Below are 20572 nucleotides of genomic sequence, written 5' to 3'. Positions count from 1 at the left end.
ATCGGCCCCCGGATGGGTTACTTCAACCGCTGCCGGTGCCTTCGAGACCCTGGTCCCATATCGCTCTAGATTTTATCACCGCCCTCCCACCCTCCCAGGGTCACACGGTAGTTTTAACCGTGGTGGACCGGTTCTCGAAGGCGGCCCATTTCATTCCCTTGCCCAAATTACCCTCAGCCAAGGAGACAGCGTTGATTGTCGTTAACCACGTCTTTCGGCTTCATGGCCTGCCGACAGACGTGGTTTCTGACAGAGGACCCCAATTTGTGTCCAAATTTTGGAGAGAGTTTTGTAGACTTCTGGGGGCGACTGTCAGCCTGTCCTCCGGGTTCCATCCCCAGAGCAATGGTCAGACCGAACGAGCCAACCAAGATTTGGAAAGAACGTTGCGATGTTTAGTGTCCAAGAATCCTTCCTCTTGGAGTCAGCAACTGTCTATGGTGGAGTACGCCCACAACACGTTGCCAGTGTCATCCACGGGCCTATCACCGTTTGAGTGTAGTGTAGGGTACCAGCCACCTATTTTTCCTAGTCTGGAATCCGAAGTCGCGGTCCCCTCCGCCCACGCCTTTGTCCAGAGGTGTCACCACACTTGGACTAGAGCCCGTGAGACTCTACTCCAAGTGGGGGCACGCACCAAGGCCAAAGCCGATCGCCACCGGCGTAGGCCTCCCGTATATGTCGTCGGTTCCAAAGTGTGGCTTTCTACTAAGGACATTCCGCTCCGCTCCGTTTCCAATAAACTTGCACCCAAATTCATTGGCCCGTTCTCTGTCACTAAGATCATTAGTCCGGTGACAGTCCGCCTCAATCTTCCTCCAGTGTACAGGAGGATTCATCCCGTCTTTCATGTGTCTAAAATTAAGCCCGTTTTTTTTGCACGCATTAATCCGCCAGCCCCGGTTCCCCCCCCGCCGCGACTCGTAGATGGGGAAACTACTTATTCGGTTAATCGTGTTCTGGACTCGAGGCGAAGGGGACGCGGATTTCAGTACTTGGTGGACTGGGAAGGTTACGGTCCGGAGGAGAGAAGTTGGGTACCTGCTAGAGACATTCTGGATCACTCCCTTATCGATGATTACAATCGACAGGTAAGGGAGCCTGGGAACGCCAGGAGGCGTTCCTAGGGAGGGGGGTACTGTCACGGTTCATAAATCCATTGTCTTCTTCTTGTCTCGTGTTCTGTTGTCATGTGTGTGTTGTGCATTGATTGTGTGGGCGGGTCGTCTGATCAGCGATCATCAACAATTAAGCTCATCACTCCCGTCACCAGCTGCAGCTCATCTCATCACCCCATAAATACTCACCGCTTTCTCATTTCCCCTGTCAGATCGTTGTATGTGGTTCCCGGTTGTGTTCCCAGTCTTCGTGTCGAGTTGTGCCTGCCTTGTTCCTGTTCTGTTCGTGTTCCCTTGGATTCTGGATTATTCGTCACCTGGGAGACTCACCGCACCACTTCACCGTCTGCACTGGATCGTCTGACCATCGGGGTCCCTGCGTTGCCACCCTGTGTCCGAGCTGTTATCTGTTCATTGTTCCGCCTTCTCAATAAATGAGTACACTTGCAATTGCTTCCTCATCTTTTACCGTTACAGGCTGAGCATGAATAATTAATGAAGAAACATGAGTACAAACAAGCATCGGTATTATTGAACAACATGAATTATGATGCAAACTGATTGATTAATGAACACTGAAATGCCTCCAAAAGTACACAAAATTATTTAAAGCTATTACACTTCTTATAGCATTTCAAAACAACATTTCAGTAACCACAAAAGTCAGTCATTATATTGTAGATTTAAATATCAGAGGTATTAAAACTTGCTAATAAATGTTTTGCTGCAAGGGTGGCAAAAGACGATTTGTGCAAGATAAAGCTCAACAGACTGTGCTCTGAATACCGTATACAAATTAAAACTACACACACACTATACACAAAATAAAATTTAAATGTTCTTTACACAGAGAAAAAATTCTCTCAGTTCACTGAAAGGTTCTCTGGGAAACCAGAAATGGATCTTCTATGGTATCGCTGCGAAAACCACCTTTTGGAACCTTTATTTTTAAGAGTGTAGCAAAAGTACACATATTTCTATTCCTTAAAAAGATAAATGAGGACATTAACAGCACTGAAAGGACAAACTAAATGACTGTTTGCAGAAATATCTCTTTTTGATGAAAACAGGACAGGACTCAGGACTCACGGAGCTCTTCTCTGACATGCAACAGGAAAACAATGATGTTATTCCCAATCACGGCAATCACACATTTATCTGACCTCTTCTGCAGAATATTACCCCCATATGTACCATCTGTTCAGTGGGAGTATGGAAAAAAATGGAAATGTGCTTTAACAGTTTGCAACATTATGAATCATCATTGCCCAGATTTTACTCTCATTATACATCTGACTTTCCATTTTTAATTGTTATCCATCCATCCACAACGGCCACAATGGGATTGAATAATATTAATAGCGTTACATTATGTGTGTGTGTGTTGCATCAGAATATATTATGTTATCTCAGTATTTTAGAACTGTATATCAGCAATGAGGAGATTATTCAACGCTTAATTTTTGAGTGTGTGTAAATGTGTGAAATATCATCATCTCAATATCTGAGTAGATCAGCATGAAATGGGGCTAACGATTTTCGGTCTTATTTCATGGGCAAAATTGATGTAATTTAAAGTTAGAATCATCTCTTTAAAACCACAAACACCAACTTGTATCTCCTTGTGTGTGAAACTTGTAAAGAGTCCCACTGTGCTGCCTGGAGCAAGAAATCGTGCTGAGGCATATTTATCATCCCCATGGAATAATACATTTGCTTGATGTGCACAAAGAGATAAGTGAACAGTTGGATATAGGCCTACACGATAACATTTCTCACCAGTATGGAGATTATTTACAACTTCAACCACTGCAAACGAGTCTATTTACATATGCTATTTATCTATTTATAAGATCCACACATAACACAACCCTCAAATGTTTGATACTGTGATGCCATAAAAACTGCATGTATAATCCCCTATATAATACATTAAAATAAAAGATCTATTTAATTAACTTAAATTACATTTACAAATACAATGTTACAAAACCATATGGATATCAAAATTAAAAAGACCTACAACCACAAATTGGAATTCATGTACACAATTTAAGTGAAGGATGAGCGGAATGGTAGAGATGACCTAAACGACTTCAAAGGTTCTGTAAGATTCTTTTTTTTTTTTTTTTTGTACGATGAGGAATAAAACTAAACGTAATGTGTTCGATATCTATTCCACCAGCACCACAATTGCAATTACTGCAAGTAGTACTGTTTAATATTACAATAGCTATTTACAGTAAGTGTAAAATATGTAAATAGTGGTAGATACTATTTGCTCCAAGTAAAAAACTAAAACTATTATTTAAACTATTTGACAGATGCTATTCATACAAAGTGTAAAGCCTGTATTATCGTTGCCAACAAGGCTGACTATTTGCACTAAATGTTAATCAAGTTAACTATTCACTCAGTTGAATGTGGTAGTTCACCGTTAGCTAAACAGTAACTACTGTTTTTGCATGCCTGCCAGAGAACTAAACTATATACAGTTTCATAATTAATGTGAAACTATTCAATAACTAATGCAGGACAAATTAACGTTTTAAACACAACTTTCATTAACATTTAACCACTTACATAATCATTAAGTAATAATATGCTAATAAGTATTTTCATTAATACCTATTGTTAGAATAATGGTAACCCACTAGGTTAGGGTTGGGGTAATAGAATAAGTTGACATGTAGTTGCAAAGCTACTTATAGTCAACAGAATGTCTGGTAGGGACCATTGAAAAAAAGTGTACCCTGATTTCAAACACCAACCAAAATCACCTTAAACAGCAAGACAGTAATTTCTGAGAAAAGGTCTCGAGTCGCCACTTGGTTCATTTATTTATTTTTAAATGATGCAACTGCATTACCTTTTAAAGCTACGTTCACACTACACGCGACCAAGCGACGCGATACCATTCATTTTCAATGGGGAGCGGGAGACTTCCGGTGACACGCGCAGTCGCGACCGTTTGCGACTGGATGGGGCGTGTCTGGCGACGCGACAAAGTTGAGAAATGTTTAACTTTATGCAAATGAAGAGCGACTTTCGGGAGCGACAACCAATAGGAGTGAAGTCAGTGGAGCACACGTGATCCGTCACTCTTCAGTGCTGCGTCAGACCGAGGCAAGATGAATGAGAAGTTTATTTTAGCAGTCCGAAACTGTCCAATAATGTATGATATGTCTCCGTGTACATACAGTGGTACTCGCCGTGATGACTCCGAGCCTGAATGGTTTCGTGAACTCAGAACGACCAGTATTTGCCCATTTGCTGCAGTTAAATAGCTGCGATAGCACAGGGCACTCGCTGTTTCTCATTCATCTTTAATATTATGCATTTAATGTACTGATTCCATTTATATTTAGACTTTTCCTTCCAAAATGTTAGCTTGTAGAGGCAAGAAAACAGATTTGTTGTCTACAACATGGAGTAACATCTGTGAATGTCACTCACAAACATTACTAGGCAACCAGTAGTGGGAACGCCCACTAACGACCTCACCGCCAGCCACTGGCGACATGCAGCGACAAAATCGCTTGTAGTGTGAACGGGGCTTAAGTGTGATTTTTAAGTGTTCGAATACTTTTTGGGGCCACTGCACATCACTTGTATGCATGGCTGATATGAACTTGGCAGTTGACTGCTTCAGGTGTTAAACCAGTAAATCATCACTTAAATTTAACAGTGATGAATAAAACCCCTAGTTTTTAAATCAAAAAATCTTTTTTAAATGAACAGAATGAACTAGAATGGAGAACTTAGGTTAACGTGGGGACCCCCGCTGAGACACTTCAGTCTCTCTGACTGTGCCCATGTCTGAATCATGTTATCGCCTGCATCCAATAATTGACAAATCTGGAAGAAACACACACGCACACTCACATTGTAATTATGGTAATGTTCTTGCCAGTTCTTCTGACATTTGCCTTCTTTGGCAAAGTTCTTTTCATCTTGCAGTGTTGAATAACAGAAAAGAGAAAAGTTAGGCTGAAGTTAGACAATTTCTCCCTCCTCAGAGTAAATTGCCTCAGTCTTTGAACTGTTTCCCAGGCTGCCGCTTAGTTCTCACGCCGTGTTTATTAAGGGACTGACAGTTTTTCACATCGCTTTTACTCACCCCAATGGCTGTCAGAATGGGGACCTGGTAGATCCATTTGATGTTTCCTGCACTCAGCTCCCAGCATCTGAGCAGATAAAGACAGATTGAATGATAAATGAACCGGCACACATGGATTATGATGCGATGGATATTTTAAAAGGCATAGATCGAGTGGGAGAAAAGCAGATAGGTTTCCAGTCCCAGAGGCAGTGCTAACACAGTAATGATATACTGTACTTCACAGTACATACTGTGTAGATCAGGAGGACATAGTTTAGTATCTAGCTCTTTTTGAAGTCACTGACCCCCTCCTTCACTTTGAGTAAGCTCAGGCGCTTTATAAAACTCATTTCCATTTGTTTACCACCAATTTGTTACGCCATTCATAATCCAATTAGTAATGCTTACTATGATGTGCAGCTGAATGGATAATATGCCGTGCAGAGGATTTTGTCCATAAATAGGACATACAGTAAATACTCAGAGGGATGCTGAATGCATAGCCAGTCTGGAGCAAAACTAAAGAGTCATAATGAACATTTGTTAATAATTATATTCATTATAACTTGAATTGATTTTTATTATCCTCATTTAAATTACCTTTAGTGCCATAGACAGTTACTAAATATGGGCACTGCAGGCAGAGTATCATGTAATAGTCCACTCTACTTTCATGTAAAAGAACAAAGAAAGGAGTGAAAGGACTAATTAAAATGAGACTGAGTCAATGCTTTTTATATAACAATAGTAAATAAAAGACTTTGATGCAGAAAGACATCAACAGGGAAACACTGGAGAACACACTTGGCTCTTAAGGTAAGTTTTTTTTCTTAAGTTACTCATTTCTGAGAATCAGATATTACACACTGTTTAATGCATCAATTCTCTTGCATTTTACCTTCTTTAAAATGTTTTAGTGAAAAATATGCAGATAAATAACTGCTTATTAATTAGTATTGTTTACATAAATATTGTGTATTCATATAAATAATGAAACAAAACATTTTACTTCTTGCATTAAACAAGTTTAATCTACTTGGCAATGTTGCTGCTATATAGGTCAAAATTATGAAAAAAAAAAAACTTAAATATTGAGACGCATGTGGAATATCAAACACCCAGACAACATTTGCATTTAATAATTTGGCAGCCAGTGTGTTGTGATGCATTCAAGGTACACATTTTATCAGAACGTGTATTCCCTGATGACCTCCGCTTTGTAAGCGCAACCAGTTAAGCTACAGGAATGCAGATCAAGACTTGAGAGTACCTGTAATCTTCTTCACATTTGCTTTTCAGAGTGGAATATCTTATGGTTCTGCAGAAAGCCATTAACCCACCATCACTGAGAGCTGACAAATGTCAAGATACTTTACAGAGCTCTCACTTCTTGCCTTGCCAAACTGAGCATTTCATTTTTATTTTACTCAAGTGGAATAAAAGATCAGTGAGTCATAAAATATAAGCTATTTTTATCTTTAATAAGGAAGTTAATTCAAATAAATTAAAAGTTGGAAAATTCTAATTCATCATACAGTACTGTCAGTCTCAAAAACCATTTAGCATATTAAAAAGCAATCAGTATGATTGCTTTTATTATTGACACAATCTTGATTTACTGTATTTAGTTTATATTAGATTACTGAAAATACTAGTAATTCTTTTTCAAACATTTGAACCTGACCTGTTGCCATATATGCGCTTTACCCACCAAAGCTAATGATCTTCTGAGTGGCTTAGTGGGTGGCATCGGGGCCTTTAGGGACGATGTCGTACTACATACTCTTTCAACCCCCTCATATCAGAATATATGCTCATGTCTAATGTATCATTCCAATAAATCGTATTGCAAAATATCAATTTCAGAATCTGTGATATTGATTTAATATTATACCATATGACCCCTCTAAACATAACATGACTTTTTTTTTTTTTTTGAGATACAATAAAGATAAAGAGACAATCTGTGATAAGCTAAACTAGGCCACCTTAACAACACAAGTAACAAAAGAAACACCACAGCTAAACCAAAGCCTTATGTTTATAAAGAGTGTTCTCCCCAGAGAAGCAGCAAGTTGTTGCTTGAAGACATTTGCTTTTGTACCATGACTAACAGCCTGTAAGCTGCGAGAATACAAATTGTGCTCTCGATGGTAGTGAGACAAAGTGTTTGAAAATAAAACAGGGAAAAGATCACGCCTCTAATGCCCTTAATGGCATAGTCTTACATCAATCTGGCATGAAAACACTACTTCATTTAGATGATCTGGTGATAAATAGCTTGAACATAGAAGTGGTTATTTAACCTAAAAACAAAAACATTTACAGATCGAAGAGAAGTACTAACTGATCAAATTAGTTCACTATAACTAGAAAATGTGCCCTGCGTTGTCACGTCATCAATGAGCCATCAATGAAGACCTGAACTAGTGAGGGTTGAATATTTATGATATATTCATTATGTTGTTGATCATTTAAAATTAAACAATACCATGGCCATTTTAATGCACTTCTTTTATTTAGCTGGTTCAATTTTATTAGACTAGCTTTTTATTTGCTTAATAAATAAATAAAAGATTTTTACAGTACAATATTTTTTTTCCCTGGCATTAAACTTTTTGAATCTAGTAGGGCTGTTTCAAATGGTGGTAACTCTGATTAAAAAATAATAACGCTATAGATATCAAAAAGCTAAAAAAAAAAAAAATTAAAAAAGAGAGAGAGATATAATATATTTTTAGCTCTCTCACCAAGCCTTTTATGTTTTTTACCCACAATATTTTTCATGAACAGTGCCATACGAATGCCCTAGATGACATCTGCCATCATTTCTACAAAGACGATTAGGACAAGAGGTCAAGTCTATGAGAAAGAACACATGAAATCACCTTGCATCTGCCAGCGTTGCCCTGACAACTGCCCATGCAGCAACAAAAAGAGCAGGAACACCTGAAATGAAACACAGCACAGCATTTCAAGGAAGGAACTGCTAGCAAACATTTTACTGTAAGTGAAAACGATGGTAAAGGTTATATTATATATTTTTTATAATATTATAAGGTCACAGTCAAAAATTTTCATTATTTGAAAAATATGCTTCTGTTCACCATTTTGCACATACATATCTAAAGAGAGTAAACTGCGTAAAGTAATTTGAGAACTTATACTTGGCTTACATTGCATGCCTTCATATTATGTGGACTATCCAAACAAGAATGCAACAGTACTTTGTTTTCCTAATTTAGCATGCATTGCAGTAAGCCACAATAAATGACGCGAACAAAATCTAACATCATGTAAATGGATGTTAAAACATCTTAAAGATATTTGGGGAGGCACTGAAGCATGACCCTGATTTAATGCCTTCCCAGAGGTTCAGGAGCACCTGTGGTGGCTTGCACTCATAGATGGATATCCTGTAGAGTAATATTGATGAAAAATGCAGCTTGTTTACTTATTGCCAATGGACTGTTTTTCATTCTGAACGCTGGACGGGAAGAGCATCTTTTCTGTCTGGTACGTAGGAAACTTGATTGAATATTTGGTTTCTGACAAAATTGCTATTATTATTTTTTTCACTTTGAATGGTTTTTCTCGATTCACAATCAGCCTTTGAAATTGAAAGCTGATCAATACAGTGTTGGAGGTTTCACGCCTATACCTGGTGGCCAATCTTCATTGATTTCACATTCCATAATTAAGAGCAGAGTGTGAAGGTTGAATTAGCAGAGCAATAGCACAGCTGCACATAAAATATTGCAATCCACACAACATAATGGGAGACATATCAGAGTTGAAAAGAGAACAAATTGTTGGTGCGCGGAGCTCCACAGGGTCAGTATTCATGGTCGGGCTGCTATAGCCAATCCTTTGGTCACTCGTGCCAATGCCAAATCTACGTTTCATTGGTGCCAACAGTGTAAATCTTGAGCTGTGGACTATGTGAAACATGTATAGTTCTCTGATGAGTCCACCTTCACTGTCTTTCCCACATGGGAAAGTCTAACAACCACGCTGCATGAATTTAAGTCTAAACTCAAAACCCATTTGTTTAAACAGTATTATCAGTCATAACTCTGTATTACAGTCATAATGTTTCCTTTGTCTTTTGCATCTGACCTTTACTTCAACTGCCCACCTTCTATGCTGTCTGTAAATAGTTTTGTTTTTTGTTTCTGTTTGTATTCCAAATGTAATGCAATATGCAACTGCAATCGCTCATTTTTTGGACTGGGCAAAAGACAGTATGTAAAACTAAGTACAAAAAATTTATTTTATAGGCTACTCAATCAAAAAAGTAAACACACCTACAAGCCAAGTATACTTAATTATACTTTTAAGTATATCTCGAGTACAAGAATAGGCCAAATATACTTAGACTTTTCTGTCAGTATAAGTCAAATATACTTACGAGCAATTTTAAGTATATTTCTGAGAAGTACATAAAAAGTAGACTGAAAGTATACTTTCTTATTTTTAGTTTAAAAGAAGTAATGGCACACTTGAATAAACTTATTTTTTGTAAGAGCAGAGAGAAGCACGGTGGTGGATCAGTGATGGTTTGGGCTGCAGTATCATGGCATTCCCTACTGTACTTGATGGGCGCATCACTTCCAAGGACTACGGAACCATTCTGGAGGACCGTGTGCAATTAATGGTTCAAACATTGTACCCTGAAGGAGGTGCCGTGTATCAGCATGATAATGCGCGATACACAGCAAGATTTGTGACAGAATGGTTTGATGAACCTGAAAGTGAAGTTGAACATCTTCCATGGCCTGCACAGTCACCAGATCTAAATATTTTGAGCTACTTTGGGGTATTTTAGATGAGCAAGTCAGAAAATGTTCTCCTCCACCAGCATCACATAGTGGCCCGGCCACTATTCTGAAAGAGGAATGGCTCAAAAACCAAATGTTTCAGATGCATTGTCCAACCCCTGTATTTGTATGAACATAAGAAGATTCAACAACTGAGACATAAACAGAACAAATTTCACAAACATTTGACGAACAGAAATTGACTAATTGGTCCCTGAACAGAGATATCAAAGGTAGCAGTCAGTATGTGGTGTGGCCACCAGCTGCTTTAAGTACTACAGTCAGTGCTTACTTTGAGCTGGAAAATGTTCCGGAAAATGCCAGATTTTGGATTTTTGAGTTCTGGTATTAGTTTTTATACCACCCGGCATTAGCAAGTGCATTACATGGTGACAGTGTGTGCACACGTGTGAGACAGAGCGAGTGCGAGTTTATGCAGATGTATTTGGAGGTTATGTTTTGCTATTGGCCCTCAACATATATATATTTGACCAATCAGCTTTCTTAATTTCAAAATCACTCTCATTACTGCTTATTAGTTTGCACGCAGTGATCAGCGGAATGTTTGGAGTGTATATACCTGACAAATTATTTTAAAGTGACCTAAAGTAAAGGTTCCTAATTTTGTTTTGGACGTCTCCTACAAGTTTACATGCATCAAAGGTAAAAAAAAACACTTTCATTTTCTTATAATATACATTACACATCACCACATTGTTCAACGATTCTCATTTTTTCAGTGATTCTCAAACGACTCGACGGATCTTAAATTACGGACATTGCAGTTTATTGCTCTGGCCAGATCTGTGGGAATGTGGCATGTTCACGCAGGTGAGCAGGGACCCTGAGCATCTTTCTCCTGGTGTTTTTCAGAGTCAGTAGAAAGGTCTCTTTAGTGTCCTAATTTATTGGAACTGTGACATTAATTTTCTTCCACCTGTAAACCGTTGGTGTAAATAGGACTGTTCCAAAAGTGCATGTGTAATAACTGTATATGGTTCATTGAACAGTCATGAAAAACATTGCTTAAACACTTTTCAATAAAGATCTCTAAAGCTTATTTGGATTTTACAAAATTAACCTTTGCAGCTCATGTTTTCACATAATTTAATGTTTGAATGTGATGTGAAATAAACCGGAGATAGCTAAGTTTTTTATTGGTCTTCCCATTAACACAGATGGGGATGCTGAACATGCATGAAAACAAAAAGGCAGGATTTATCATGTGAACAGCGCAATAGCCAATCATAGCGCAATAAAGGCATTACCTCCTCTCACATGACACCCCCCGCCCCTCCCACCAGCAAACCCATGGCATGCTTACACTTTACTTACTCAAAAAAATGTACGAATATCACAAACACTGTTGAATAAACAGTATAAGGTAAGGCTAATAGCAGTCTAAAATTAGTTTTTCATAGTAAGTGTTTAAAAGTTAGTAAGTTGGTATGAGCCACTACAGTCATCAAAAAAAAAAAGTTGATAAAAGTGAAAATAAAGTGTTATTTTAGGTTAAGGTTACGGAAATACACATACATTTATTATAAAATATCCTGATGAATAACGAACATCATACCTGCATGCAATCCCTTCCCAGTTAAAAGATGGCAGTGAATTTGTTTAGCTCCGTTTTATGCAAACCATAACAATACAAAAATTTGTCTTTACAACAGTTTTCTGCTTTTGCAAAATCAATAATGATGATGTTATTCAACAAATTTTATTTTGAATTTATCTTAACAGCTTTGGTTAATCTTGAGTGGCTCAGCCAATAAACGAAAAAACGCTGCTTCCCACTGATGAGATGCATGGTTTAAACCTTGGTGAAACCAGGATCATATCATGCATATCAAGAAGCAAAACTGCCTGGATCTGAGGGTGAACATGTCAATCGAGGATGCTCTCCTCTCAGACAGCAGTTCCCATGGTGATGATGGGGTAACTGTGGGAGTCTGGGATTATTTAGTTGATATTATATGTGCCTTGACTCATTCTACATTATCTTTCACACCTTCATACATGACGACTTTGGATACGCTATACAACAGGGATAGGCAACTCCGGTCCTGGAGGGCCACTGCCCTGCAGAGTTTAGCTCCAACCCTAATTAAACACACCTGAACAAGGCAATCAAGGTTTTCAGGATTACTAGATAGATACAGGCAGGTGAGTTTTTATCAGGGCTGAAGCTAAACTCTGCAGGACAGTGGCCCTCCAGGACCGAAGTTGACTATCCCTGCTATACAACCTACTTTTCATTAGGACATTTCCTAGTAAATCTGGAAAAAGTAGGTGAGCAGTCAGTCTAAAATAAAACTGCATTTCTAATTGTATGAATATCCCACTATCACAGAATTTGTACTTTCATCCATCCATCCATCCATCCATCCATCCATCCATCTATCTACTGAATCCATTCTTAAAGGTACAGTCCACCAAAAATGCAGTTACCATTTACTCACGCTTATGTTGTTTCAGTGATTTTCTTTTATCGGTGGATTTTTTTTGAAGAATATTCATGCAGTTCTTTTTATACATCCAAGCCAGATAGTGACCAGGCGATGTCAAGCTAAAAAATCAAAATAAAACTACATTAAAAGTTGGGTTGTTTTAACCCAATGCTGGGTCAAATATGGACTAACCCAACGTTGGGTTAAAAAATGCAGTTTAATGCAAAAATGGACAAAAATGCAATTAAAAAATGGACAAATTGCATTGGTTACATTAAAAATGTAACCCAACGGCTGGGTTTGTCCATTTTTAAATTGCATTTTTAACCCAACGTTGGGTTAGTCCATATTTGACTCAACATTGGGTTAAAACAACCCAGCATTTTTTAGAGTGATAGTTTTCCATGACTTTTTTTAATTTAATCAATAATAAAATGTATATTTTTATCCCAAAAAATGGCATTTATCCCAAAATTTAATTTTGATATAGTGAATATAAAGTCTGTGATCTATTATTTTGTCAATATTTGACTATAGTGTAAATTGTCTCTCTAATTATATTTATTTCATCAGCATATTTTTGGAAATAATACAATAATCGAAATTAATCAAATAAATAATCCAAATACATTTAACTGGATCGAATCATAACCCAGCTTCAGATGTGCTCACAGCCAACCTGATAAACTCCTTTTCCATGGGGAAAAAAAAAACATGAATGTGGATATAAGTAGGCTAATTGACAAAAATGTCCTTTTCTGGCTGAATTATTCCTTTAGGCATTACAAGATATTAAGGAGCTCAAATCCACAACATGAATTACATCACTCATCCTTTGAAGATTGAAGATTTCCCCTCATTAACATTATTTTAACAGTATCAACATGACATTATTGTGTAGTACTTTCAAAGACTTAACCCGTAGGTCATTAATAAGCCATGCCTAACGCATTCAAGAGAATGTAGTGAGCAGCCGCTCCTAGAACAGGGAATCTGCATATCAAAGGTACCTCAATCTCTGCCCTTCCACTAGGAACACATCAAACAGGAATGACAAATAAATAAAGAACACTTCAACTTGAAACCACTTGAAAAGGAAGCAACCTCTCAAAACAAACTGCAGTGAGCTATCATTGTGCCGTTTCTCCGTGTGGGAGCGGAGGAAAGGGTATGAATGCCATTTGCTATAAATAATAGCTTATTGGTTTCCATGTCGAAATTTCTCAAAGGAATACATAAGATATATATTCAAAGGCAGGGGCATCTGTATGTTTTATGATGTTGGAAAATAGCACTTCTTTCCTAGATAAACAAGACCTTCACATGAATACACAAATAACAGCCAAGATCCCTGTTGAATTGTCTGCTGCTTTGACCATCATAATGAACTGAATACAGAGAATGGTCCTGCTGTCAACAGACAGTTGCTTCTTTAGTTCTTTATATGGTTAGTCATCACGTTCAAATCGGAAGGCTGATGAGAAATGACGTAATGAGACCTTGTTAACGTAGTTCTCAAATATCCCTGTAAGTTATTGCATCTGTGTGGTTTGATGGTGTGAAGGTTTAGCTGGCTGAAACAAGTGATATATTTAGAGCTCATTAAATCTCTCATAAAAAAATTAAAATAAACCTTGGTTGATTATTTCTTTAGCGTGTTTATCTTTTCAACAAAGGAATGTGTAATGAGAAACATAATTAATGACATAACGATATCAAGAAAATTAGCAGACTTGCCGTATATTTATTTCTACATGCATAAGAATATTTGAGGTCAAATATTTTAATATAAATATTTTAAAAAGGTAAAAGTATTATAAATATAGTATCCTAATTATAATAAATTCTAAAATATTTTTAGATGCTGTGACTAGTCACAAGTTATTTTTTATTTTAACTTTCACCACTTTTTATCAACTCTTTAACTTCACTAGTTCGTTTGGAATGGTCCACTGTCACACAGCAGACCATAATATTTCCAACAGTTAACCTCTCATATATATTATCCACTCAATTATAAAGTGGAGTCATTTTTCTCTTATTAACACAAAGTATTTTAATATTATGTGGGGGCATCAGACTGCACAACTAAATAAAATGAAATGTTAAGTAGCTCCAGATTACAAATTAAATTAGTTTTTCTAAGTCGATTTGATCAAAAGTAAGGTCAATGCCCTTGAAACAATTTACACAGCGATTTAAGCAGACTCTTCATTTAGCCAAACAGTTCAATTTCAGTTTATAATGAAGTATTGCATTCTTGTCAGCTAACACATTTATCACCAGCCATTACTCACATTAAAACTATATTAGTGTTCTCTACTGATTACATATTTAGCTATGAACACACTGCTTTACTACTGAAAAAAGCACATTTATCTAAAGTATATAATGAAGATAAATGATTCTGTATACTTCTGAAGATGTACTTATATCAAGCCTCACAATAATGTTTGAGCAAAGAATTTCCTCCACATAATACAGTGTTTTCTCAAGCTATAGGTTAAAGAAAAAAGCATTGAATATTGAGTGATGCTCAATAAACCTCTGCAGGCTATCTCTTGTGCATGGACAAAAAATGACTCCGTCATTAAAGCTGCATGGAGAGGGAGTGAAGAACTCCACCACTGGATCCAGAAATAGAGAATATAGTAGAGGGAGCACCATGTGATACAAAATACGTAATACTGCACAGATAATGATTTGTATGCTTAATTGAGCGGCTCTTTTGTTTTTTTTTCCCGCTACTCTATTTACTTCCTCCCTGTGGTTTCCGTCCTCTCTATTAATCTGTTCTCAGTAAACACCTCTTCTTGTTCTGCTCGCTCTTTCTCCAGGGTCCTCATTGTTGGTTTGCTCTGGGTTTTCACATGATGACATGTCCATTCATGGAAAAGTCAATTTAGTAAATTGCGTTTCCTGTGTGGTGCGTATATTCTTACGTACAATGTGATTTCATTTGTCAACATGCTATAGATCAGAGTACATTTCGTGGAGGGAAATATATATATTATAAATTCTAAATGCAGCTTTGGTAAGCATAAAACACACAAACACACACACACACACACGCACATGTGTGTGTGTGTGTGTGTGTGTGTGTCCAACAAAGGCAGCCAAAATTTAAATATGAGTGAAAAAAATGATTGGCCTTGTTCTTTGAGGAGAATACCAACTGTCATCCAACTGTCCATGAACAAAGCTATAAACCCAGCAGATCAAAACCAATAGCAGCAGCATTTATTTTACTAAGAAATGTTACAAACCCAACAGAAGCAGGAATATAAACAAATTGCCTCTTTTAGGAAATTTACTACCAAGACATTCAGTAGACATACTCACCCCAACCAATCAAAGTGAAGCCCCACAGGTATTTCGAGTCAGACAAGAAGGCCATGAAGATGAGACTATGCAGGTACAAGCCCTCCACCAGGATCCAGTAATAGTTTGTAGCCAGGAAATATATGAACAGCAAGACGGTCACTTTACAACCCATCTGAAAAAGAAGAGCGTAGCAAAAAAAGTCAACACCCATATCAAAACATGGCAGTTTCGATTATATAGAGCCAAATGTTTAGTTCATCAGTAAACATACTGACAGGGAAGCAATACTTCAGCTGTGACAAACTATTTCCTACTCGTGGTTGGAGGCCACCTCAAAAAAAGAGTTGAAACTAGTCCTCTGTTGAGGAGTCTGAGTTCAGACTGACATAAGAAAGAAGAGCAAAATGAACTAAGATGCCTTTGTTCTGTTTCTGTTATGGTACAATCCGTATAATCACATGGGCTTCTTTAGATCAAAGCAAAATTCATCTATAAGACTCTGTAATGTGCTCTTTTTGTTTAAACACTGCATCAATTGTGAACAAAAGGGCAGTAAGAGACTTTTTTTTTTACTTAATTTAAAGTTTCTGCAGAACACTAAAGTAGATATTATGAAGAATGCTTTGTGGACGGTTTCCACTAGAAACAAACATTGATGTATTATTTTAATTTAATACTGTGAAGCTGCTTTGATACAATCTGTATTGTGAAAAGCGCTATATAAATAAACTTGGCTTGACTTGACTTGACTTGACTTGACTTGACTTTAAATTTTGAATATCAAAACACCTTTGGCTTTCACTGTATGGCCAAAAAGAAAGAAAGAAAGGGTGAACTGTCAGATTTAAGTCTTCTCTTTTACATTCCGCTCATCGTCATGAATCCTCTTTTAGAATAATTTGCTCACTAACTTCATTTAAGATAACACTGTCAGTGTCAAATGACAGAAACACTCTTTAGGACAGTAGAAGTGTGACAAAATGACAACCTTTCACTACAGTCAGGTGACTGGCTGATGCTGTAGATAGAGAGCTGCACTTTAATGAAGCTATTAGCTCACTGCCATGACAGATCTGTGTGGTTAATGGCCATGAAGCATTTCCAGACCAATGAACTGAATTAAAAGGGATTTCACATCACAATCATTATCAAAGCTTACAGATGACGGATATTTCTCTCTTATTTTCTAGCCATCCTCAGCCTAGACTCTTCCACACAATCTTGGTATTGTCTCAGGCAACTTCTTGAAGATATACCAGGAATCTTTTTCAAGGACTCTTGAAAGACTTCCTATGTATGCTGGGAATAATGATAATTCTGGGGAGATTTTTTGAGGGAAATCAAAAGAACTGCTCCATTTCTATGGATATTCTCTTTGAATTAACTGATCGTGATGATTTGACAAGACAATCAGAGAAGATAAGTCTTCCGAACTTTCAAAGTCTTCTGATTTTGGTAAAGGGTAAAATGTGTTTCAAAAATGTTATATGGAAATTCTGTTATAATAAAAATAATGTTATCATTTTGTTTGTTTGTGGGTTTGTCATAAAGTGTTTGAGTGTTCCGTTTTAACAAGAAAGTAAAGTGTCAAAAAAATTACCAAACTAAACTGAAAAACAAATTTTGATTTTACTGTTTTAGGAATCTAAATATTTACCTTCTTAAAAGAAGAGCAACAGCTAGTCGTAAGATATCAAAGACACACAAAATGTTCTTGTTGCTGTATTATTTTTTAAATATATATCTTTATATGGAAACTACTGGCATGAAATAAAGTCTTTTTGTTTGTGAGTTTGGCAAGTATTTGAGTGTTTCAGTTTTGCCAAAAAATGGTCCCTCTGAACAAAAAAAAAAATCCTTTTAATTTTCAAATAATTTTGATTTAAAGAATTCAAACAGTCTGTAATTGTCTCACTGCCATCAAAGATTAGAAATAAGTTTATGTAACGACTGTAAAAAAATCTGTGGTAAAAAAACTTATGAACACATTGGTATTCCAAATATCCCATAAATACATTTCCAGTGGCACCTATATCGTCATGTCCTGTCAGTCATCTCAGTCAAAAGGTGTTGACAATGATATAAGATTACTGTATAGTATCATTGGAAGTCTAATGTGAGCATCAATAAAGTTCAAAAGAGTCTCAGTCAGTAATCCCAGACACAATCAGTCTATTACAGTCTATTGCACACAAAAAAACACTGTTAAATGTCATCAATTTAAAGGTATTAGATGTTGCACTGGGGTAAACTGGATTTAGATTTTTTTTTTACAACTGTCTATAAGCTCTTTCATTAAGAGGAAGTGATTGAATCCCAATTGTTTTCTTTTTAAATAAAGCAAGTAGCTTCTGGATTCTAGGGGAGGACACTTATTCACTTTCTTTTTCTGACTTTGGACATATAACAGTGAAGGGAGCAAAGAGGGGAAAAGTAGCTATAGCACAGGGAGCATTTTAGAAAACATTACCTGTGCTGTGGCACAGTTCAATCTACACTTGAAAAAGATCAGGAGAAGGACTCTTGAACACTTCAAAATATGAAAATAGATGATCAGTCAAGTTTAAGACTAGGCTCAGTTGGTTTGTCCGGTGTCTGAAAAAGACACAAAAAAGTATGTGTCTGTGGGATTGTTTTGCCCCTTGACAGACCACTAAGGATAGACAAATTCACCTCATAGTATATCTTGATTTGTATTTATACACTTGAGTTTATACACACTACTGTCTCATTTACAGGTTTTAGAAAGAAATACTTCTATTGTAACGTTTAGGTCCAGAGGAAGATGGACAAGATTCAAAAGGTCCAAAACAAAGGTATTTATTAAATAAGACAAACTCAGAAAAATCCACAGGATAAAGCAGAACAACACAGCGTGTAACACATAACAAAACTGAACAAAAGGAGGAACTAAAATGCAGAGTGATAATGAACTCAAGGGCGAACAGGTGTGCTAATTGAATGAGTGTCCTTGGAAACTACAGGCAGGAAATTAGAACAAAGGAAGCATGTGACTGAAGATAAACAAACTAAAAGCCCCTGAAAATGAAACTAACTAAACATAACTGTGACATCTATTTAGTGAGTACACATTAAATTGGGTACTATACGGTTATCCGGACCACACGTGACCACACGTAAATAATTTATCCGGGTTATCCGGACCATGTATATATGAGAAATAGGTGTGGTCTGGATAACCGTATAGTACCTTAAATTGTTTAAAAGTGACCGTAAAGATTGTTATAATGTTACAAAAGATTTCTATTTCAAATAAATGTTTTCAACTTTCTATTCACCAAAGGATCATGAAAAATGTACCACTGTTTTCACAAAAATATTAAGCAGCGAATAAGAAATGTTTCGTTTTTTAAGCACCAAATCAGCATATTAGAATGTGGAACTGAAGATTGCTGTTTATTACACCCTTTAACAGTTGTGCTGTGAGAGAAATTTGTTCATCCAGTGCCTTCTGGACATAATCAATAATAATGACTGTGAGGTCAAGATCTTTTGTTTAACGTTTCACATTACTGGGTGCAAAATACACTATATTGTATTGGGTACAATACAAAGTATTGGGACACCCCTCCAAATCACTGAATTCAGGTGTTCCAATCACTTCCATGGCCACAGATGTATAAAATCAAGCACCTAGGCATGCAGACTGCTTCTACAAACATTTGTGAAAGAATGGGTCGCTCTCAGGAGCTCAGTGAATTCAAGGGTGGTTCCGTGAAAGGTTGCCACCTGTGCAATAAGTCCATTCATGCAATTTCTTTACAACTAAATATTCCACGATGACATAAAATCACAGAGTGAGGTCAGCGCAGGCTGAGGCGCATAGTCAATAGCTACAGACCTCCAAACTTCGTGTGGCCTTCAGATTAGCTCAAGAACAGTGCGTAGAGAGTTTTAATGGAATGGGTTTCTATGGCCGAGCAGCTGCATCCAAGCCTTACATCACCAAGTGCAATGCAAAGCGTCGGATGCAGTGGTGTAAAACACGCCGCCACTGAAGCAGTGGAGACGTGTTCTCTGGGGGTGACGAGTCACGCTTCTCTGTCTGGCAATCCAATGGACGAGTCTGGGTTTGGCGGTTGCCAGGAGAATGGTACGTGCCTGACTGCATTGTGCCATGTGTAAAGTTTGGTGGAGGGGGGATTATGATGTGGGGTTGTTTTTCAGGGGTTGGACTTGGCCCCTTAGTTCCAGTGAAATGAAACACTTAATGTTTCAGCATACCAAGACATTTTGAACAATTTCATGCTCCCAACTTTGTGGGAACAGTTTGGGGATAGCCCCTTCCTGTTCCTGTGCACAAAGCAAGGTCCATAAAGACATGGATGAGCAAGTTTGGTGTGGATTAACTTGACTGGCCTGCACAGTGTCCTGACCTCAACCTGATAGAACACCTTTGGGATGAATAAGAGCGGAGACTGCGGGCCAGGTAATTCTCGTCCAACATTAGTGTCTGACCTCACAAATGCGCTTCTAGAAGAATGGTCAAAAATTCCCATAAACACACTCCTAAACCTTGTGGAAAGCCTTCCCAGAAGAGTTGAAGCTGTTATAGCTGCAAAGGGTGGGCCAACTCCATATTAAACTCTACGGATCAGATACAGATGCATAGCTATAGCCTTACACAGTTTATGAGTTAAAGACATGGGAAACATTGCATTTACGGTACATTTAATTATTTAGCATAAGCTTTTATCCAAAGGAACTTGAGGAGTACAATAGCAATTTTTTTTAAAT

General features: G+C 37.4%; 1 protein-coding gene across 1 annotated transcript in view; it reads right to left on the bottom strand.

Moving 5' to 3' along the window:
- Positions 1-20572, bottom strand: part of pth2ra (parathyroid hormone 2 receptor a) — a 58046-nt gene that overhangs the window by 13293 nt on the left and 24181 nt on the right. Inside the window, exons 7-9 of the mRNA XM_084421738.1 lie at positions 15833-15986; positions 8109-8169; positions 5239-5305 (exon numbers count right to left, since the gene is read on the bottom strand). Of these exons, the coding sequence (XP_084277864.1) occupies positions 5239-5305; positions 8109-8169; positions 15833-15986 (282 nt within the window). The remainder of the gene's footprint in view (positions 1-5238; positions 5306-8108; positions 8170-15832; positions 15987-20572) is intronic.

Source organism: Rutilus rutilus, assembly GCF_951802725.1.
Source record: "Rutilus rutilus genome assembly, chromosome: 10".
Taxonomy (NCBI): domain Eukaryota; kingdom Metazoa; phylum Chordata; class Actinopteri; order Cypriniformes; family Leuciscidae; genus Rutilus; species Rutilus rutilus.
Note: the sequence above shows the minus strand (reverse complement) of the source record. Positions and strands in the feature narration are given on the sequence as shown.